At 41.5% G+C, this 24,284-nt stretch overlaps 1 protein-coding gene across 4 annotated transcripts in view; it reads right to left on the bottom strand.

Moving 5' to 3' along the window:
• The window catches only part of MALT1 (MALT1 paracaspase), a 56,748-nt gene extending 33,734 nt beyond the window's left edge, over positions 1-23,014 (bottom strand). For 3 of the 4 annotated variants that reach the window (XM_061615440.1, XM_061615450.1, XM_061615458.1), the window contains exons 1-6: positions 22,411-23,014; positions 19,072-19,238; positions 12,464-12,585; positions 10,533-10,683; positions 4,298-4,476; positions 779-875 (exon numbers count right to left, since the gene is read on the bottom strand). In XM_061615440.1, the coding sequence (XP_061471424.1) occupies positions 779-875; positions 4,298-4,476; positions 10,533-10,683; positions 12,464-12,585; positions 19,072-19,238; positions 22,411-22,565 (871 nt within the window). In that variant the 5' untranslated portion in view covers positions 22,566-23,014. The remainder of the gene's footprint in view (positions 1-778; positions 876-4,297; positions 4,477-10,532; positions 10,684-12,463; positions 12,586-19,071; positions 19,239-22,410) is intronic. The other variant, XM_061615462.1, reaches the window with a different exon arrangement.
• Between the last annotated feature and the right edge of the window lie 1,270 nt (positions 23,015-24,284).

The following is a 24,284-nucleotide window of genomic DNA, read 5'->3' as shown; positions in this document are numbered from 1 at the left end:
GTCTGATCTACCTTGATTTAAAGGTCTTGTTCACAACCACTTAATGTCAGCACAGTGATACCCCATGTAGATTGTGTGTGCACATTTCACAGAGACACACATTACATTGCAGCACATGTATTCTTTCTTGGTTAATATTAAATGAAAACAAAAATGACAAAATTATTTTCATTCAATAAACTACAAATTAGTTTTTAAGAATGTGCCTACTCAATTACTCTTGTTACAATAATATTAAAAGAGAGTGGCACCAACGACACAAACACACACACCTTTCATGAATGTGAACAAGTCTCAGGAACTCAGTTTGGCTTTCATTATACAGTAGCGGGTAGCATGCTTAGTAACTTGATAAGTGATGTAATGAACCTGTCTGCTAACTTGATGTGTCAGGTTTCTCACATGCACATGATGCTGCTGGCAAGTCTATAACCATTTCAGAAATGAGTAAGCTCAGAGAAACACAGAGGTTAAACAATTTAGACAAGGTCATACACTTACGTAAGAAAGGTCTATGCCACAAATATGTATTAGAATTACAAGAGGGGCTGATGTACTGGCGTTCAGCATCAAGAGGTTGAAACTAAAAGGGTTCAGATAATAATTTTCTTTGGGTCAAGCTTTTGAAATGCACAGAAAGTAACGCAGCAAGTCCCTATAAAAACTGGCATATGAATCATATATGATCCAAATTCTCATTAATAATTCTTGATGTTTACAAACTGAACTGATTTATATTGCAGATGCCACTTCTTACACCCATTAAGAGGCTTCTTACCTATAATAACTTTTATCTTCTTGCTTTCTTGATTGTCTTGGTCATTATATACATGGCACCAATATGTGCCCTGGTGTTCGGTATCCATGCAGGATACCTAGAACAATATCAAAAATCTTTTAGTAGAATATACTTAAAACTACATTTTCAATAATTCCATCAGTACTAAGGCATTCATTTTAATAAAGATCAAGACTTGGAAAACTTCACTAAACCCAAGAACTCTAGAAGACTGCATTTAAAAGTCCCAAATTCACCAACCTGAAATTTAAGCCCCATTTCTCATTGAGATGGCAAACCTGCGCCTAAGCTGTTCCACTTCAGACTGCAGATTAACATGACTGAATGCTACTCCATACAAAACAAATCCTTCCACACAGAAAACAAAATGTCAGTGAAAGGGGTTCTACTCTAGTCTTATACTTGAACATAGAAAACTGGTACATGTTTCTATTATATTTTTCACAAGTTGAAAACAAACAGGTTTTGCTATCTTGAGACCAGATGATCTAGCTCTTCAGATTTTGAATTTCCCTTCCCTGAACTGTCCTAATACTTTGGCTATCTTAAATCTACTGCAGGAGTGCAAAAGGAAAAATAATGATAATTAACATCTGATATAAATGTTGAAGGGAAAGAGTTTTCTAAAACAACACAGCAAGCCAACTCATGGGAAGCTGGTGGAAGGGGTGCCGGTGGAGGAGGAGCTGGTGGGAAGCTCCAAGGCATCCATTTGCCGTTCAGGAGCCACCCGCTAGCTGAACTTCAGCTCAGATAGGAGCTGAACGCATGAACAGAAAAGGTCGGCTCTTACAAATAGCCCTACCAGCAAGTAAGCGCTCCCCATTGGCTTCCATTATAATTATTTTCTTAGACCAACTTTTTTCTCAATGTAACTTTGGCCTAGATTGGGACCCACAGGAGCGCCCTGAACAGGAGTTGGATGTTGCATAGTTCCTCCCATCCCCTCCTCCAACATACCCCTAGAATTCCTTTTTTGGGCCTTATGCAAGCTTCTGCTGGCACCCTTTTCATCGGACTGGGCTTCCCCAGCAGACCTCAGGCTGAGCTGGCAGGGTCCCAGCTCCGTCACGGCTCAGCCCAGCATAAATAGAAATTGGATTGTGCCCTAAGTCATTAGTGTACTAGAACGAAGCTATTGCAAATATTGCGTGAAACTAATAATAAATTCCCATAGGTCATTGTTGGAGGATTGTATCTAGCTTTGCATCAAATTTGCAGTAACTATAAACAATTAAAACCCTTGGATGCTGTCTATACCCACCATTAATACTTTAAGAAACACAATACATGCAATTAAACTCTCTTCAGAGTTCAGTACTCCAAAGAGATTCATGCAGATATTATCAGCATGCTAATGACAGAGCACTAGGAAGTTAAATAACATCTTCCTTCATATACAGAATTTCAAGCTCACACTTTTAAAAGCATTTCCAGAAAGCTTTGAATTTCAATTTGATAACATTGTTTTTTTTTAAGGCCATCTTTCCAAATATAAGTATTTTGACAAGGCAGAGTACAGCAAAAACCAAAGATAAAAACATTTTGAAAGCAAAACATTAAAACTTTACAGTTAAAAATAATAAAACTGAAAGAGCAGTAAAACTACTGCATTCCAAACCACCCATCCCACCTAGATTCTCACTCACTGATTAAAAGCAATCATACAGCAGTAAAAATACATTTCCCAATAAAAAGCAGACCAACATAAAAAACATGTTGAAGGCCCACCTAAAAGGCAACAAAAGAGCAGCTGAAGGACCTTTTGGGGGAGGGAGTTTCACAAATAAACATCCACCACCGAAAATGCCCTTTACTTTTGTTCCCACCATTCTAGTAACCCAAAATGGTGGGCATACACACATTTACCACTGAATTCATATAATCAATATGGAAATGTGCTCCAGATGGGGCTGCCCTTGAAAATGGTCTAGCAGTTTTTAAAGTAATATCTTTATTGTTATAGTTTTTAGCCAATGGCCATTACAATATGAAGAGACATACAAAAGGACATGTTTATAAAACATTAAAATTCAACCCATTAAAATAAGTCCCTTCGTGGTGTGTTATTGGAACACAGGTAGCTTACAAGCTACCTGTGTTCCAGTAACAACTTGGATAACCTAAAACTACGAATGGGAACAATAGTGGTTTACTACATTTATTTAAATTAGGAGCAAACCCAAATGAGCTCCCCTTAGCTTTTAACACTGGTGTAATTCAGAAAGGCCGTTCTGATTTTTATTGCGGCTAATCGAATACAAACAAGGCTACCCTAGAAGTGACATTCATCTGTGTCTGCCAGCAGCCACTTGATCTTAAACTCATTTGGTTGGCTTTCTAAGGAAGTCAGAAAAGGAAGAATGAACTTGGCCCTCGGTGAGTTGTATAATGGGCAATATAAAATATAATGCTCCATATCTTCAATTTACCCTCATCTACATATACACAGATCTTTTGATGGTTTTTTGTGTATCTACCAGCCAGGTATTCTGTGGGCATCAGCTCAAATCTGAGCTGAGTGAAAGCATGCCTTACATGGAAAATAAGTTAACTCCTGCAAATAAGTGGCCCTTTCCTGATTTGATTTTGGCATACCAAATGGCAGACTTACAATTCTTTATATGTTCAGAAACCTTTGAGCATCTCTGCCGAAAACTAAGTCCCAGATCTTACATTCAGATGCATCCTGCATTGTCATAGCTGGGGAAATTGAGTAACTCAGCATCAGACATCTGCAGGACTGTACCCAGCCTTCTCAGTTCTATAGTTCCAGAAAACAGGATTTTGCTAAATGGTGTTCTGGCATCGCTGATCGCTTTTTCCAATAGAATATAATAGATTTACGTATACATGCTTTTAGGGAGGGGAGACCTACTTCGCTCTTTAATAATGCACCAGGTATACTATGTGCTATGGCCAGAAGCAAACACAGTTACTAGCAGTTACAGCTAGTGCAGAATGCAGCTGCTACAGTATTAAGCGATATATCTTACTGGAATCACAGAACACTGATTCTGCGTGAACTGCACTGGTTTCCTGGGTACTACTGGGCTCAGTTCAAGGTTATGACAATGACATGTAAAGCCCTAAATGACTTGGCAGCCAAATATCCAAAGAAGCATCTCTCCTGGCATCTGCCATCTTGGCAATTATGATATTCATGGGGGAACCCTGCTGGTACTCCCACCTTTGTGTGAAACTTGTACGGTGGTGACTTGCAGCAGGGCCATCTCAGTATGACACTCCAGGTATGGAATGCCCTCTTTTAGAAGATCTCCTCATTGGTTAGTTTTCGCCATAGTCTAAAAACGCATCTCTCTCTACAAGCATTTGGAAATAACTGAACTGATCAGGTCCTGAGTTCAAGATAGCTGCTGTTTGGAATGTGCATATGTCTTTTTTCCCCTGATTTTAATGTTTTTAATTTTGTGGGATCATTACTGATTAAAGGTATCCAATAAATCTAATAAATAAGACAAAATAGTTAAGACTCACCATATAGACCTTTTTATCCCCATTAGTCAATGGAGATCCATTTCTGTACCATTGATATTGAGGCAGAGGAATTCCTATAGCTCCACACTGCAGAATCAACTTTTCCCCTACCAACAGGTTTTGGGACTGTGGATGGATGCAAATATGTATTTTCCTTTCAGGCAAATCAAGGCAGTTTCCTTAAATGTAAGTTTTTTAAAAAAAAATAATTTGAGTTTCTTCAGCTTCTGAGTGTAAAAACAAGCATTTTATTTATTTATCAACATTTTATACCATGAGCAGAGCAATCCATCTCAAGGGAAGCCAGCACCACTTCCGCCGGGCTGGGCTTCCTCAGCAGGGTCCCAGCTCACCTGGGGCAAAGGCCTTCTGCCAGCAGAGCCAGGACCCTGCCAGCACAGCCAGGGGTCCACCATATCCAACTCCCCTCAGCCCAGCATAAATACAAGTTGGATTGTACGCTTATTAGAATAAAAATCCCCAAACAGCTTACATAAAAGCAATAAACAGCATCAACAACATTCAACATTTGATAGTACACATGGGTCCGGAATCTAGGCTACCTCTTCTCTGCCGCAAACTCAGAAGAGAGGAGATGCAAGGTTTGCAAAGGGGAAGCAGGAAGCAGGGGAGTATTTAATTCTTTCCCTGCTCACCACCTTCTCTCTGTGCACACACACACATTTCTCCCTCTCTAGTCACTTTTCTGACATCATGGGTCCCACTACACACAGATAATTTTAATTTTTTTAATGATTTTAAAAATGTTTTTAAATATTATTTGATATTGTTAATATTTTATTAATGATAGGGTTAACTGTGAGACTTTCCCCAACGTTGAATTTGTTTAACTGGACTGAGTAGGATATTCCTGGAGAACAAAAGTCTTTAATTAAGATCCTCTTGATAGCTGCTGGAACAGCATGGGTTCGTAGACAGAAAAATCTTCAAGTTCCACTATAGTTAACAACAACCATTAGTGACTAATTTGGTCATTTGTTCTGTATTTTACAATTTTATGATTTATTGCACACCAGCATGTTAATGAGTTGACAATTTATAAATATTTGTATGTATAAATAAATAAATATTGTAATGCTTGGTCATATAACATTTCCCAACAGGAATTAACATTATCAGGGTTTTACTTGCAATAAAACATGCCAACTACATGATGTCTGTGGATCACACAATTTCTCAGCAGAACTCCCAAAGACTCGAGACTGGTTCCTACACTCACCCACTGAGATCTAATTTTCATAATAAAGGAATAGGCATGGACAGTTCCCATGAAGATAAGAGAGCAATGTGACAGATGCGTTTATTGCTCCAGTTTCTCCTTCTTTTAAGAAGAATTGCATCAATTAGACCTATAAATTACACCTATGCCTGATGAGACCCATAGCTCCTACACTATGCATTTCCTTGCATGGATCTCCATTTCACAAGGCACAAAAAACGTAAAAGAATGCTTGGAAGTAGAGCAGTGCTTTCCTCCACATGCTAATTAATGAAATGGAAATGGACTGCCTTCAAGTCGATCCTGACTTATGGCAACCTTATGAATTTTCATGGTAAGCGGCATTCAGAGGGGGTTTACCATTGCCTCCCTCTGAGGCTAGTCCTCCCCAGCTGGCTAGGGCCTGCTCAGCTTGCCACAGCTGCACAAGCCAGCCCCTTCCTTGTCCGCAACTGACAGCCAGGGGGCAACTGGGCTCCTTGGCACTATGCAGCTTGCCCACGGCTGCACAGGTGGCAGGGCACGTAACCCGAGCCACTCCCTGTGGGGGTGATCTTTAGCTGGCCCTTGACACCCAGGAGACACAAGCAGGGATTTGAACTCACTGACTCTGAACTCCCAGCCAGGCTCTCCTCCCCACTGTGCTATACCAGCTGTTAGATGCTAATTAATACTTGGAATTAATTAATGCCTATTCCTAAGTGTTTGGGTTTTTTTAACTGAATGTCTGAGGCTAAATGTTTGTAATGCACATACATAAGCTTGCAAGATTTTAGGTATGCTCTGACTGTGTGACACTACCAAGTGCACACATTGTACAATTAAAGCTGGGGGGGATCTGTCAGAAGTTTTTAACTCAGTTGTCGTGGTCAATCAGGTATCAGTGTGCATGGATTAAAAGGTTTAGACAACTCAGACACAGTGCATTTGCCACCAAACCTGTCAGGGGCTTTGGATTAAAGGTTCAGCATCATCATGCACTGCATGCATTGAAACCCTTTGGTCTTCTCACTGCCCCAGACGCTCTCATTTCATAGGTCATGTAGAACTAGCAGATGATTTTTAAGGGGGTCCAATGATTGATTTCTCCTATACATATACAAGGCTGCTTTCACAGAAGACGCCTAAATAAGGCATGAGGAATTTTGTCTATGTAATGGTTTCATGATATATATTTAGAGATATCTCATGAAGCCATTACATACATGTCACAAATAAATTAGAAACTGAAAATATTCAAAATTGAAAAATCCACTTTCTGTTGCAATATGTACAATATGAGGTTACCAATGCATGGGTTACAGTGGTCAGACTACCCCTTTCCAGGGACAAACACAGATGTCGAACCAGACAGAGCTGGTAAAAAGCACTCTTAGCCACAGAGGGCATTTGGGCCTCTAGTGACAAAGATTAATCCAGGAATATCCAGTACCCCTATGCTATGGACCTGTTCCTTCAGAGGCAGCACGACCCCATCCAAAACCGGCAATTTGTCTATCTCCCAGACATGAGAACCATGTACCCAAACAGCCTCCATTTCCCAGGATTCAAGCACAGATTTATTGGCCCTCATTTAGTTCACTACAGCATTCAGACACCAATCCAGAACATTCACAGCCAATTCTGATTCAGATGTAATGGAGAAATTGAGCTGCTTTTCATCAGCATACTGATGGCACCTTGCTCTGAAATGCCTAATGACTGCTCCCAATGGCTTCATATGGATACTAAATAAACCTTGGCACAAATGTCAACGTGAGACATGGTGAACACAGAAAACACAGTTGTGAGAAAGAATTCACAGAATACAGATGAAGACCCATCCTCTGATTTCTTAATTACGGTTAAGAAGTTGGGAAATGTTATGACTGCAAACCTTTTGGTTTCCCTTTTAAGAAAGCCAAACCACCTTTGTAAATGTACCATATGACACTAAGAACATTTTTCCATTCAAATGAGCTTCTGGAAATGTAACTATTTAGCTAAATTATCAGAAAGACAGTTAAATGTTAATAGAAACAGTCTATAAAGATCATCAGTCCAGTTTTTTTCATCGGGGGGAGGAAGAGAAAAAAAGAAAAACGTATAGTATCTGAACTTTCCTCCTGGAACAGCTTCTCTTACAGTACTCCCATTTTTAGTGCACTTCTAACAGTGAGGCAAGATTAACATTTGAACACGTATGAATGTATCAAGGGGAGTGATCACTGTTGTTGTTATGTGCCTTCAAGTCAATTACGACTTATGGCGATCCTATGAATCAGTGACCTTGAATAGCATCTGTTGTGAACCACCCTGTTCAGATCTTGTAAGTTCAGGTCTGTGGCTTCCTTTATAGAGTCAATCCATCTCTTGTTTGGCCTTCCTCTTTTTCTACTCCCTTTTGTTTTCCCAGCATTATTGTCTTTTCTAGTGAATTATGTTGTCTCATTATGAGTCCAAAGTATGATAACCTCAGTTTCATCATTTTAGCTTCTAGTGATAGTTCTGGTTTAATTTATTTTATTTATTTATTAAAAATAAAATAAATAAAATTCCTCCCAGCAGGAGCCCAGGGCAGCAAACCCCTGGTTGTTCTAACACCCAATTATTTGTCTTTTTCGCAGTCCATGGTATGCACAAATCTCTCCTCCAACACCATATTTCAAATGAGTTGATTTTTCTCTTATCTACTTTTTTCACTGTCCAACTTTCACATCCATACATAGAGATTGGGAATACCACGGTCTGAATGATCCTGACTTTGGTGTTCAGTGATACATCTTTGCATTTGAGGACCTTTTCTAGTTCTCTCACAGCTGCCCTCCCCAGTCCTAGCTTTCTTCTGATTTCTTGACTATTGTCTCCATTTTGGTTAAGTATAGATGCAGGCATAATACAGAACATTCCAGTGTCATAGCCTGCTTCCTTCTAATTTTGCTGTAGTTTCAGTCTGTTTTTTATGTACTCTTACTTCCTCAGTAGAATTTTACAAACATAACACTACTTCAGTTTTCTGCAAAAAACATCATGTATTGCCTTATAATATATTATTCTTTGTGAGGTTTCAAGATGGCTCAGTGACCTTTGGCTGCTGAGGACTCCATCACACATCATCGAAACTTCAAGTCAAGCTAAGTCAGTAATTATGAAACAGTTCACATTTGGCATAATTAATCATAACATTTCCAGAGTACTATGAACTGGGAAGTAGCTTAACTGCAAAACCTTATGAAATCAGAAGCACAGCCTAGTATCTGTGAAAAAAGGAGAACTTGGCAGAAGAAAGTGCACACAGCCTCAGTGGAGGGTTCAACAAATTTTAGCGAAACCGAAACATTGGACACAGAAAGTGGCTCTTGGGACATTTCCAGACAATCAGTTTTTGACACAATAAATGCACTGTTATCACTCCTTGCTGTACAGTGTCTAGGGCAGTTACATTTCGATGTGGGAAATCCAGGCTCAGATCCCCACTCAGCTATGAACTTCAGTCTGTGGACCAAAGTAAATCTCTCTATTCTGTTTCACTGGTTGGAGGCAAATACAACATCTTACGTTTCTTGGAGAAAGGGTGGCACACAAACACAACAAATAATACAGTGTGCAAAATCCAGACATCTTCCCTCAAGTTTGTACTTCTATTGCAAGCATATTGCATTTTCCTGGCACTCAATGAGCTGTTTTGTTTTGTAGAAGGAAAATGTGACTCTTCCCCTAGGCAACTGCAATTTCCGTGTCATAAACATCTACTGAATATTGCCAGTGACAACTCCATCCTACACCACTGTGGCTTCTTTAATGGCTTTAAAGCTGATAGCCACTGTCTTGTTTTACCTGAATGCAAGAACATTTGCTTGGCCCTTAACTGAATGGCAGACATTAGTAAAAGTACCCCTCTCCTCACCACAGTAACCCATCAATTTGTGAATGTTTTGATCGTAGTTTTACGGGGTTTCTTAAAGGCCATATACTCTCCCTTTCAGCACTGGTGCACACATATACACTGAACTGTATTCCCCTCTGCCTCCCAATCATTACATGGATATCATGGTATTGTCCCGGGGGTGGGGCGTATCAGATGATTGATCCATCTATCTCAGAGGCTGGTCATGGTTTTAGACAGGGGATATTCTCAGCTTTACCTGGAGATGCCAGCAACTGAAATTGGGACATTCTGCATGCAAAGTAGGTGCTCTCCCACTGAGCTATGGTTCCATTTGTTCTACTGTGTCCATAATCACCTGCTCAGGTAGAAGGTGATTGGGAAAAACCACGGCAATATATCATGCAGAGATGAGCATGTAAATGACTTTGGAACTTGCATCTACTAAGCAGCTGGATAAGCCCTAGATTATGAATACACACTTTATGTGTAACTCAAAGCCAATTTATGCCGCCAGCCGAGTCAAATGATTTAAGTTTTTTCAGTGTCACTTCAGGCTGCAGGTAGTTGCATATCTGAATGCCTCCCTAATGGGGGTAAAAAAGCCACCCTTCACAGAGAAAGCTAGGATTTCAAGGGAAGTCTAGGCTCATGACAAATGGCTTTTCATTATGCAGAGTATTTATCTGAGTGAGCACATATCTTCTACCTGCTAGGTGAAGTAGTAAACTTCAGGGGGGGGAAGCTTTACCGTTTGATTCTACTAATTATGGGAAGTGGCTATAAGCCAAAACAAAGAGAAAAAAAGACAGGCAGGCAGGTAGGCAAAGCGTTTTGCTGGTTACAATCCTGTTGTGGTGGAGACTGAGACATGCAGAACAAGGGCCAGGAGCACCTGTACTTTCTGGAAACAGGAACTAGGGAGCATGAGGAAAATTCCATCATCAGTGGCTCTATGCTGGTCTAGCCATTCTTTTGAATCATGATAATCATTGTCAAGAGAAGAAAAAAAAAATCATGTAGGCAGCTATGACCAATTGGTGGCAAAAATCCAAAAGCATCATCATCACATAAGAATGCATTTATTGCACTATGTATATGTGAAACTTATAGAGCTTTTGTTAACTCACCATGACAAGCTCCTTGGATATCACATACATCTAGCTGTGCCCAATGGCTGAACTCATAAGAATAATCACTGTTTACTCGACATATGTAAAAACCAGCATCATCTGCACTCACTTGGTTGAGTACCAGTTCTGGGAAATTCCCATGCGGAATCTGAGTTAGGAACAAAAAAGATACCTTTGCAAAAATTGCAACAATGGAACATAAAACCCATTGTTTTTAAAAAGTTAAAAAGTGCAAAGCGACCACAACCTTGCCTTTTTACTACTAAACAATTGGTGAAGGTATACATCCCTGTTCAGGAACAAATATGTTAGTCATCCTTAAGAAAAGCATACGTTTTCACATCAGTAAAACAGCACAACTGAGCATATGAATGATATCACAATTATTTTTCACATTTTTATTTCTACTAAACATTTACATCTGGGTATTTGCCAGTGACTCTTGTCTACCATCTCATGAGTCACTGGTTCAACAACAACAAGGTTTTGTGAGACTGTACTATTGATGTGCTTCATCCTAAGCAATTATTTACTGGTTTAATCACTCTTGGCATCAGATTTTAAAGGTGTTGTAGAAATAATAATCTCTACACTCTTTTTAAATCTGGACTCAAGCTATTTTAGGATATTCTTGATGCCTATTATTCCCAAGATATATATTAATCATGGTCAATGAAGTGAATTATTTACCCGACATGAAAAACTAGTAATTATCTACTACTTTCCTTGTAAAAGCTAGCATATTAGTTCAGAAACATTTTCTTGGATTGATACTCATAGACAATTCCTACTCACTTTTCAGAAATTAGGTAACTCAGCATGTCACCTTAAGTTCAATATTGATTTAAACTCAGCTCAAAATTTTCTTTAACAACTGCTGTTGCCATCAGGCTCTATGAAAAGGATAATCATGTTATATCACCTACAGCCTTTGGATAAAGGGAGGAGGAAATGGTCACAGCAGCATTCAAACTAGAATAGTGGTACCAAACAAAGCAATCAGGGGGTGTTTTTTTCACGCTGAATTTAATGTAGTTGCTTTCTTTAAGCCTTAACTTACTGAATGACACATTATGATTTGTAGAACTTCCAGAGCAGACTGGACCCCAGTACAGGAATACCTCGCATTAACGTACTCAATGGGACCAGAGCGAGTACGTAAACCGAAAATGTCCTTAAAGTGAAGCCTTTCTAAACTTTTTTTACCTCTCCTTCATGCGGAGCCTCAAAGCCTCTGCTGCTGCGCTGCCGTGCCTCTCAGCTGATCGCGATCGTGCCTCCCAGCTGATTTGCGGTGGCGCGATCGCGTCTATTTCCACCCCCACGCACCGTTAAGTGTGAAGCAAGCGTACGTAAACAGGGGCATGGTGGAGTATGGAGTATGTCCGTAAAAGCGAGTGTACGTTAAATGAAGGTCCGTATAGCAGGGTATTCCTGTACAATGTAACCCAGGGATGGGAAACCTTTGGCCCTCTATAATTTGCTGAACTATAAGCCCCTTATGCCTGGCCACTGGTTATGCTCAACTGGCTGATGGGAGTTCTAAAATATGGAAGCTGGGATTCTTGGGAATAACAACCCGATGTAGATCACAGAAATCTCATTGGGCCTTATATGTTGTCTACCTGTAGTGCAGGGCTGGGGAACCTTTGACCCTCCAGATGTTGCTGGACTTCAATGCTCATCATCACCAATGATTGAGCATGCTGATTTGGGCTGATGGGAATTTTAGCCCAACAACAACTGGAGGGCCAAAGGTTCCCCAGCCCTGGTCTAGTGTGAAGCAGAAAAAGAATGACCTACATCTTCAAGCCAATCTAGGGATTCCCCCTGCCAACACACACACATTTTGGAAGGTACCATTTTGCATCATGTTTTACTTATCAACGCTCCCGGTGTTTCTAGAGATTCCTCATATACTTATTTACCGCTTTCTCCTCTTTGAACCACTGATAATGAAGAAGTGGACAACCAGCTGCCCAGCAGCTCAGCTTCACCATCCGGCCAGATAACACAGCCTGAGATTCTGGTTCTACAACTACCTTTATACCTGCAAAAAAAGAAAAGGCATTGTACAAGCTATGTTTAATCCATTTATACTCAAGGTTTTGTTATCAATTAATATAATTGTGAATTGTTTGCAAGACACATTCAGAATAAAGTCTCTTGCATCTGTAAAAATATTGATGCTGTCGTTATTGCAGAATCCGTTGAGATGCCCAACATAGCACTTGAATGAGTGTTGTGGTATGAATTTCAGTTAGTGCAGCCTGACGACGTGTACAAGGTGCTTGTAGCAATATGTCTGACAACTTGCCCTCCCGAACTTTACCCTTCTTGTCTGATTAAAACGAGCGAGGGGAGATTGACTGGGTGGGTTCATGTGTTGTTACATAAGGTGGTGCTATCCACCACCTTGAAGGAGGCAGCGGTATGATCACTCTTGAAAGGGTCTGTCCCAGATTCAATGGTATGTGACAACCTCTACCCGATTGCAAATGCCTTCTTTCTGGACAAGGAGAGGGTAGTGGCAGCTCAACTACAGGAGCTCTTGGATTATCTTGACCCTTACTAGTCTAGGTTCTAACTTGGCTTTGGGACTGGTTCGGCCTTGGTCGCCTCTACATATGACCTTTACTAGGAGAGGGACTGGGGGAATGCAATCCTATTGCTCTTGCTTTGTATCTCTGTGGCTTTTGATAGCATTGACAATGGTATTCTCCTGAACCAGCTCTGTGGGTTGTGGGCACTGTTTTGCACTGGTTCCTCTCCTACCTGCAGGGCTGGTTACAGAGAGCAGCACTGAATGACTATGTTTTAGCACCTAGCAGTTATACTGTGGGATACCATATGGCACTATTTTGTTCCCAGAATTATTTAACATCTGTATGATGTCATTGGCAACAGTCATTAGGAGATTTGGAGAACAATGTCTTCAATATGCTGATGACACACAAAACTATTTTTCTGCAATATCTGAATCAGGAGTATACATGCAAGTCCTGAGCTGGTGTGTAGATGCAGTGGTGGGCCAGTGAGGGCCTATAAACTGAGCCTGAATCCTGGCAAGACAGAAGCCCTGTGGTTGGGTGGTTCCCAGGATCACGAAAGTGGCCATTTGTGTGATCTGGATGAAGTCACACTCCATCCAGGTCCTTTGAAGGAGCAGGTTCATTAGAACTGTGCACGTGCCAGTGGTCCAATTTGTGGCTCTGATTTGTACAGTCCGGACAGATTCAGACCTGATCCAGATCAAAATCTGGATATTATGAATCTCTGGAAATGCCATTGACTTACATTGCAAAACTGACATGGCCATAACTTTGTTGTTTTTTGACCTAGAAACATGAAATAATGATTTGTAACCACACAAGCTGACTGCTTCTTATTGTTTGTGGGCAGCAACTGGAAAATAATAGTAATAAAATAATAATAATTCAGAAAGCTGTGGCTAAATATGGCCACAAGGTTTAATAATTCTTACCAATAAGAACAGAATTTCTTTTTAAAAAAGAAAACTTTTTTTAAAAAAATGTAAACAAGGATGGGACTGGGATTGATTTGGAAAGAACAGAAAACAAACTGAACAAATGCCACCCAATTCTCACTAAACATTTCTAAGAGACAGAACTTACTTAAGACTTCACCCCTTCCAAGTACTGTGATTGGAGAGCATTGGGTGGGGTGATAGCATTCTAGCATTCCTCCCTCTCTCCCCATCCCAGCGTTCTCCTTTACGGTGTTGCAATTGCTCCATTTCAGAGATTCATCAGAGACAGTTTTGAGCTATACAATTCTCTACAAATCGATTCGGGACTAGCCAATCCACTCTGTAGAGATTTGTAGCTGCTTCAACCTGATTTGTACAAATCAACCCTATTTGGTTTGCTATTTGTGATTTGTACAAATACAGAGTACAGCCGTAAGGTTCATAGTTTGGGGATACTTGCCGATTCATCTTTGTCACTAGAGGCTCAAGTGGCTTCCATAGCCAGGTGTGCTTTCTACCAGCTATGGCCGTTCCTGGGCAGGAATAATATGGCCACAGTGGTCCATGCATTGTATTATATTGTATATTTTTATCATTTTATGTTGTTCACCGCCCAGAGAGCTATTGCTAGTCAGGCGGTATATAAGTTTAATAAATAATAATAATAATAAATAACCTCAAGACTTGATTACTGCAATGCACTCTATGTGGGGCTGCCCTTGAGGTCGTTCTGGAAGCTGCAATTGACGTAAAATGCTGCTGTGAGTTTGCTGTCTGGAGCTAACCATCTACAACACATTATACCTTTGTTGAAGCAGCTGCACTGGCTGCCTGTATGCTACCAAGCAAGGTTCATGGTGTCATTACTGGTTTTTAAGCCCTAAACAACTTGTGAGCAGGCTACTTGAGAGACCCAGCCACTACGTTCCATGGTAGAGAACCTCCTGGTGGTACCAACAGCTCCTAATTTTCACCTTGTATCCACCAGTAGTAGCGTTTCCAGTGTTATGGCCTCTTTAATATGGAGCTCGCTACCGCAAAGGAGAAGGTAGCAATCTACTCTTTCAGATGCATGCTTAAAACCTTTTTACTTATCCAGTCCTTTTCTAAATGAAATTTTTAATTAATCTGTTGATCACTTTCTAGTATTGTAATACTACTTTAACTGTATTTTTGCTGACTATTTTAAATTTTTAGTTTTCTGTACACTGCTCTAATATTTTATAATGTGCAAAGTATATATATGTTCATAAAACAAAATAGCACATCATTTTATGTTAAGGTCGGTACAACTGGTTCCATGCTTAACCCAAGTGTACAATCTATGAGAAAAAAAGTACAAAATGGGCACAACAAAAATATTTGTGCTCTGCCACTTGTATATATTTACAGTTTTATTAATTAACATTTAATCAGATTATTTTTTAAAAAAACTAATCAATATAGAGCAGAGAAATTATGTAGTCATGATCCATGTGACAGAATATAACTTGTAAATTTATTTAGGCACAGCAAATTACTATATGTAATTATTTATTAAAATATTGATATCCTGCTTTTCAGGGCACCAGTCATATAATATATATATAAATTAACCATTTAAAATCTACAATGACAATAATTTCAAAATGATTAGCAAAACATTAGTAAAACACACCAATTTAAAAAGAATTAATGAAAAGATCAAAATTAAGTCACTAATGAAGGGCCATATGTACTTCATGGGGTACATATTCCATAAAAACAGGGCCATCACTAAAAAGGCCCTGTCCCTAACTTCTTACAAATAGACCAAAGTGGATGGCCTCCCAAGTCGAATGTAGAGCTTTGACAAGCTCATACAGGTGCAGGCAGTCCTTCAGATATATGCTCTAAATATTTTGTGGGTGTGAGACAATGGAGAGTTGCTGTTAATCAGAGTAGAAAATAATGGGCAAAATGAACCAGGGGTCCAACTCAGTATAAGGCAACTTCACATGTTCATCAGGCACAGATATTTGCCATAACAGAGGATAAAGATGTGAGCCATAACCCTTGGCTTGTTGTGTAATCCCAACCGAAGCTGGAAGTTTGTTCTTCCAAACAAACCATGAGTACTAAACGAAAGATAAACCTTGGTTACTGCTTGAGGTTTATCTGGAGAGAAACAAACCATGAGCCTGGGCTCAGGTGACATGGCAAGCCAAAGCTTATAGCTTTGTGTTCCTAGCATGGACAGAAGCAATGGAGAAGAGAAATGGGAATGTTTGAGCAGCCTGCATGCTGCTTGTTGGCATTAAACTACAGTTGAACATTAACTATGGTTTAGTCTGAAGTATGAGCCAGGCCACTGTCATTAAAACATCCATATAAACAACCAGCTTGAACTTAAGAGTCAAGGATGGATAACTAACTAGGTTCATTTCTCCAGAGCTTGGAAAGTTACTTTTTTGAACTACAACTCCCATCAGCCCAATCCAGTGGCCATGCTGGCTGGGGCTGATTGGAGTTGTAGTTCAAAAAAGTAACTTTTCCAAGCTCTGCATTTCTCTATGCATGCAATTAAAATCTTGTGAGAACATTGCCCATATTGAGGACCTTAAGCCAACAAAGGTGAATAAAATTAAAACAACACAGACTTTGACCCCTTCTATTAGGCTGCAGTAAAATGGAAATGGACTGCCTTCAAGTTGATTCTGACTTATGGGGACCCTATGATTAGGGTTTTCATGGTAAGTGGTATTCAGAGGTGGTTTACCATTGCCTTCCTCTGAGGCTGAGAGGCAGTGACTGGCCCAAGGTCACCCAGTGAGCTTCATGGCTGTGTGGGGATTCGAACCCTGGTCTCCCAGGTCATAGTCCAACACCTTAACCACTACATCACACCGGCTCTCTAGGCTGCAGTAGTAGATAGTAATTAAGTTCCATTTACTTTCTATACAGTCAAGGCTATAGAATTTACATAGGCCAGTATTAAAGTTCTCACTTGCATGAATAGCTACTAGTTTTGATGGAATTCTTAAGTTATAGAATTGTCATAAACATCAACCAAAGAGAATACCTGTTCTTATTCAGCATTAAATCCACATTCACCTTAATGGTCTCTGGCTGATAAGCAACCCCATTCTGTGTGTATACATGGAGGCAATGAGCCACAAACAGTAGCTTACACTGGCACAGCTATAGTAATCATCCTGCATGGCAAGTTAAGCATTTCTGTCTTAAGGAGCAATCTTAATGATGGGAAGCGTGGAAGAAAACAGAGCTTCCCATTTTGTATAAATCCAGATCTTGCCAGAGGCACTTTATTATACAAAATAAAACAAAACCAAGCAAAACGAAACAAAGCAAGTAGCCACTTGGAGAGCAATTCAGACATGCAACTTCCCTCCTATATTCAATTTCCAGCATCACACTGACATCTTTCAACTATTTGCAACAAAAAAACGGCCCAGCTATGCACGTTATCTACTTTGTGGTTTACAAAAGGTTGAACATCAACAGTTTTCTCAGAACATTCTGTAACACACTCTGTACATGTACTCTGCAGCATATTCCTCGTCATTTTACCAATCATTCCCTTTCTGTCTGCAAGGTTCAAACCAAAGTTTGAGGCCCACAGAATTTCAATTCCACAGGAAGCAAACATAATTTACATCGGTTTAAGTTAACATGGCGTGAAGTACACCAGTTCCAAACCCTGTTCAGGTGCAAGGCTACTGCCAGCTGAGACCTGACAGAGGGAAAACTTACACCACCCTTTTGCAAGTGTAAGTTCCACCAGGTTGCCAGGTCATGTGACTAAGCTGAACAGAATTAGGATCCAGAGTAAGTCGCTCCCCCCACCTGGTCCTGCTCCCATCACGCTCCTTTCTGGAGAACTTGAAAGTGCGCACAATATTTGAGATTTTTGGTTGACCTAACAGGTATTGCCGATATGTATTCTGGAATTTTTCTTATGGGCCAACACAGCTACCTTTACTTTCTGTGTGACTGGTATAGCTGTCATTCCACCCCATCTTATTTGTCTGTGTGGCAGCTCATTGCATCAGAACCTTGCCTTTTGGAAGTCCCCCTTATATTTTGTCTTTGGTATATCTATCAAATCCTAACTACACATGGCCACCAACTGCTAGGTTGCATGTTACATCTGGCGAAGTGGACTGTGGTCGACAAAAGCTTCTGCCATAATCCATTTGCTAGTCTTTAAGGTGCCACAACACTCCTTGTTGTTTTTGCTGCAAGAGACTGACATCGCTACTGCTCCAGGAAATGCTGCACTACATATAAAAGTAGAATGATTCTGCACATGCAGAACATGACTACCGGAACCTGGACCCTGCACTATTCCTCAGTGGCCCTTCTCAGTTTGTTCCACCCGACGCAGGTGTGAAGGGTGGCCACACGAGAACAGGTCTTTTCCCATCTGGGGAATGCTATACCTAGGGAGGTGTGCCTGACGCCATCATTGTTAATCTTTAGGGAACAGGTTAAGGCCTTTTTGTTCTTCAGGCCTTTGGTAATTAATGTAGTGTATCGGCCCTCCAGGCTTGCCATACCAGGAACTGCTGAGTCAGCCCCAGGCTGTGGCAGTTGCAGTTCCAGGCCTGCCTTACAAGCAGCACCATGCTGTGGGCCTTGTTCTCTGTATATGATTAGTTATAGTAAAGTCCTTGTTGTTGTTTAGATCCTCTGTGTGGCCTTTCCTTCATGGTATTTTTCAATTAAGTTGCCTCCTATGGTAGTGCTCACCTTTTAGTGGAGTGGGTGAGACTCGTCTCCATGAATATGTTACTGGATGAGCATTTTATATATTTTGTATTGTTCACTGTTTGAACTTTTTCTGTTTTTAAATTGCTTTTATTTATTGTATTTTATCTTGTTAAGTCGCTTTGAGACTCTTTCTTTTGTATACTTACAAATGTAATGCCACTACGCCTTCACATTTTCTTGCTTGCTGGGTGGAAACCTTCAAAGTTACGCACCAGCAGAGCCATGCTGCTTTCCATGTTTTAAGCATAAAGTAGAACTCATTTTAGCAAAGACCACAGAGAACCATAAACTCACTTGGGGGATTGAGACACTGAAGTGCCTCAGTGTGTTCCAGGGTCTGTAGCAATTCTGTCAGCTCCAACACAGTACAGCCTCTTTCCCCCATTAGTTGAAGAAGACTCCAGCTGGGGCTTCCTTCAGGCTCCAGTACTTGGAGAGAACACTGCTCCAATTCCCGGGAACTGCAAAGAATCACAACATTTAAAGAAGAAATCCTGCTAGAAAGTATGTTTATATAATTATGACTAATTATGGGAAGAAAAAAGGAACTCTCTCATAGAACTTGCCTATAAAAAGGGGGTTTCTTCTGAAGACTTACCAGTTGTTTACCGGGCCCAATTCAAGGTGTTGGTATTAACCTTTAAAGCCCTATATGGTCTCGGCCCAGTTTACCTGAAGGAGCACCTCCAGCATCAACAAATATGCCGCCTGACGAGATCAGCCACTCAAGACCTTCTCTCGGTCCCACCAGTTAAAACAGCTAGGCTGGTGAGGACCAGAGAGAGGGCATTCTCAATTGTGGCCCCCACCCTCTGGAACTCTCTCCCTTATGACCTACGCCATGCCCCCTCCTTGCCAAGTTTTCGCCAAGCCTTGAAAACCTGGCTATTCAGGCAGGCCTACAAGACCCCTGGGGTTGCCTAATTTTATTGGCGATAGTTGTGGATGTTTTTAGCTTAATTTTATATCAAAGTTTTGGTTATATGTGTATTTGATATGCTGTATTTATCTGATTTTGTACGCCGCCTAGAGTGGCTGCTGATGCGGCCAGATAGGTGGCCTAGAAATAAAATTGTATTATTATTATTATTATAAGAAATGCCACTAGAACCAAATATATGACTATGAACTTCATAGCTATTTAAATCAAACACTTCCCCAATACTTCTCAATTCCTTTTAACAAGAACATGACAAATCATGTAAATTTTACTCCCTGCTTACAGTGATGCCCCAAATCCCAAACCAATTGAACTCTACAGCTTTGTCTGTAATATTCCAGATTATCATTAGCCACATTTCTAGAGACTGTGGATTTCATGCAATATTATTATATCAACTGACTGTCTGGCACTAGAACAGTGTTGCTCACAATTTGGCTATCTTGGGCAACAGACCAAAATCAAGTGGGAAACCTGCTATCCTGGCAACAGACAATGCACTGATTCAGCAGGCATCCACAAATTTTGGCTCAGCTCACTTGCCATCCACAATTTACAGTTGGTTACCTAACCTTACAGGCACATTTCAAAGACTTTCTTATTCCAGCAAGCATTTTAAGGGAGTATTCAGGTTTATGTTTGGTGTTATTGTGAATGTTATTGTTTAATTTTCTGTATGATTTATTTTTATGTACACTGCTTAGAAATGCTAATAAAATGTCTTAAATAATAATAAAAACAAATTAATTTTTATACAGTATTTAGATTTGCCCAGGGATCTAGCAGTTCCTGGTAATGTGCTTGCTATGTTGTGCTATTGTTTTTGTTTTGTATTTTTTCAGATGTTTTAATTATTGTGTATAGCTTGTTGTATTTTGTATCATGATGTGCACCGCCCTGGGCTCCTCTGGAAAGAAAGGCAATATATAAACACAACAACAACATTAATACTAAATGCTACTGTGATTCAACAATCTATTAAAGAAAGCCAAATTAAGTCAGTTATCTGAGATCAGTCTAGTACAAGTGATCAAGAATCCCAACAACTAGCCAGCAGAATGGGGGATTAGATGTATTACCAGAAGCAGTTAAACCTATTATTAGAGCAACAGCAGCAGTGGTAGCAGGATTCCTCATAAAACTAGAGGGAGCATTCTGGATCTTTACCCCCAGGCCCTTTGCCCCCAGCACCTCTGAGAGGAGCAGAATAGGGAGCCACATGACACCCTCATGACACCACCTAGGACTCCATATCTATCATTGTGAGGCCAACATGTTCTACCTATAAATCTGATTTTATTATTGTTGCGCACCTCCCCAATCTCCAAGCGGTGAGATTTCCGGGGTCCCTGAGGTCATCCACGGTTTGGTTTCATTTGGGAAGAAGGCCAGCGGAGACTGCGTTGTCTTTATGAAATATGGTTTATTTATTTACACACATTCCAACCTGAGCTTAAGATGATAGACCCATTATCCTACCTGGCCACTCTATTTGTTTAACAAAAGAAATTCACAGGATTCCAATCAGAGGCTGGAAAGGGGACCCACAGGGATCATCCATTCCAACCCCCATGCTCATAACATTATTTTGAACTACTGTGAGAACCATTAATGTTGAAAAGTGGTGTACAGATATTTTTAAAAATTACATTACGAGAACATACAGCAACCCCAACGTTCTTGGAATGGCTGTTCAGAGAAGTCACAGTGATACTGGTCTGGCCCAGTCTACTGGACTGTATCAGATCAGCAGCTTTTTTTGCGATGTGGGTCATCCAGAAAAAAAACTGAATTAAAACAATTTGCTGCTGCCCTTAAAACAATGGACATCTGATGTAGTATGCTTATATAGTCACATTTCATAAACAAAACTAAAAGATGTCACATTAACTGTACATGCTGCATCTATGTCTGAAATGTTTCTTCCAATAGACAAAAGGAATTGAATTGAAGTATTTGATGGGGGGAAATCAACAAAGTGCGCTTTGTACAGTTCCAGAACCAGCATCTGGAAGCCATTCTGGGGTGGATGACTGCAAACAAAATGGAAATGGACTGCCTTTAAGTCGATCCCAACTTATGGTGACCTTATGAATAGGGATTGCATGGTAAGCAGTATTCAGAGATGATTTGCCATTGCCTCCCTCTGAGGCTAGTTCTCCCCAGATGGCTAGCGCCTGCTCAGCTTGCCACAGCTGCACAAGCCAGCCCCTTCCTTGTCCACAACGGCCAGCTGGGGGGCAACTGGGCTCCTTGGGACTATGCAGCTTGCCCACGGCTGCACAGGTGGCAGGGCACGTAACCCCTGAGCCACTCACTGTGGGGGTGATCTTTAGCTAGCCCTTGACACCCAGGAGACACGAGCGGGGATTTGAACTCACAGACTCTGGACTCCCAGCCAGGCTCTCCTCCCCACTGTGCTATGACTGCAAACAAGTTGAAGTTAATTGCTTCAGTGGACCACCCTCACTAACCCACCCGCCGCTTTGTCATCGTGCCCACAAACGCGCCGCCCCCTTCGGGTGTTGTCGTTGTTGCAGCCGCAGCGACTAAGAGTCCTGTGGCACCCGAAAGTCTCCTCCCGCTGTGTCCTTCCTCCCCCGGAGAGCTGCCTCGTCGTCCCTCCGACGACAACCAGAGGCGTAACAACAGCAAGCCCCTCGCCCCGTACATAGCCACGGAGGACCCCTCACCTCAGCTTCACCCTGCCCTGGCTCCCAGCCAGCTGCGCCAAGTCCCTCCAGCCTCTGCTCGGAGCCGCCCGGTCCAGAGAGGCGCTGAGTTTCTTCAGCAGCGGCTCCGCCAGGCGGTTTATGGGCACAGGGGCGGCCGGCAGCGAACCCGCCATCCTGGGAGAAGAAAGGGAGAAGCCCAGCAGGCAGAAGAGACGGCTTGTCCCTCAGCCTCGTCTCAGGCTTACTAAAGTGTGTGTATTTAAACAGAAAAAACTCAAACAAGAGTTTGCGTGGAAACTGAAAGGAAGAAAAAATGAAACTCCCCGGCCGTGCCGAGGGCGGGACAGGAGACAGGCGGCGCCGGCGCGGCGCCGGAAGTCGAGCAGCCGGGGGAATCCCCCTCTTAGCGGGAAGCCAGGAGAGACTCCTCGGCACGGTCCCTCGCCTTGGTTCTCTTCAGCCGCCGTTCGACCTCACGGCGGTGGCTGTGGCTGGATGGTCTGTTGCGGTGGTGGAGTCTTCCCCTCACGCCCGCCTTTGCTGGGCATCCACCGCCTCAGTGCCGGGGCTTCATGATCGTCAGACCCAGAAGGAGCCACTGGAACCCTTCTCCCAAATGGGACTGGCTGGCCCAAGGCTGGCGGAAGGGTGTGCGTTTATAATTTATTACATTTGCATCCCGCCTTTCCTGCAAGGAGCTCAAAATGGCGTTGTTGTTATGGCAATAATAATAATTAGCAACAACTATATTGCAAGTTGGACCTGCGATGAAAGGTCACAACGTGGAATGGAGTGTGCCTGCTCAGGATCCAGCCACTTCATTCTATTCCATTAACCTGCTTTTCTGTCTCTTACCCCCCCAAAAAAAAACCCACATAGAATTGGGGGCATTTTAGTTTACAAAAAAGGCAAGTAAAGGAGGACATGATGAAATGAAATGGCAAGTAAAGGGGGACATGATATTTATATATAGTGTGCAGAAAGTGGACAGAGGGGTTTTTTCTCATAATACTAGAACCCTGGGTCATCCAGCGAAGCTGAATGTTAGAAGATTCAGGACAGACAAAGGGAAGTGCTTTTTCTAACAGCACACACAGCTGAATGTTGGGATTCACTTCCACAAGATGCAGTGATGGTCAGTCCGCTGGATGGCTTTAAAAGAGGATTAGGCAAATTCATGGAAGATAAGGCTATCACTGGCTACTAGCCACAAATTGTGATTATGTTCTACCTCCCCTCTCGGAGGGCCGTAAGCCTCTGAAGACTAGTTTCCTGGGAATCACATGAAAGCACTGTTGTGCTCATGACCTTCTTGTGTGTTATGTAAATTTGTATAAATGAGCAGAGATTGGCAAGGGTCTGAGATGCGTGTGTGCCAGTCTGTGTGTTTACCTAAGTGGCAGGCATGAGGATCACTGAGACTTAAGACTTAGTAAAATAAGAAAAGCTACTTTATTTATAGAAATACATAGTAGATAGAAAAGGCATACCTAGTTCTAACTTAAGCTGGAGGCTCAATGCCCAGCCGTGGGTACTGCCCTCATGGCTCAGGAGAGAGAGTGCAAAGACAAAGATGTCACCTCTCTCTTGGACAGTCGAAGAAGAGAAGGAAAGGGCGGAAGGAGGAGGGGCAGATAAGCTTCCCTTCAGTCGAGACAGAAGTCAGTCAGTGCATCACAGGTAAAGGTAGTAAAGCCAAGCTATCTGGAGGACCCTAACTCTTTATCTCCCTTCTGGAACATAAACAAAAGAACAAAACAAGAGTTGCTCTTGCCGCACTTCCAACATTGCGGACTTCCCTGTAGATATCTTGTTGGCCACCTGAGAACAGCATGCTGGACGAGATGGGCTTTTGGTCTGATCCAGCAGGGCTCTTCTTATGTACCTAACAA

The sequence above is a fragment of the Rhineura floridana genome, chromosome 1, assembly GCF_030035675.1.
Source record: "Rhineura floridana isolate rRhiFlo1 chromosome 1, rRhiFlo1.hap2, whole genome shotgun sequence".
NCBI classification, from domain to species: domain Eukaryota; kingdom Metazoa; phylum Chordata; class Lepidosauria; order Squamata; family Rhineuridae; genus Rhineura; species Rhineura floridana.
The sequence above is the reverse complement of the archived record's forward strand: the minus strand, read 5'-3'. Positions and strand labels throughout refer to the sequence as shown.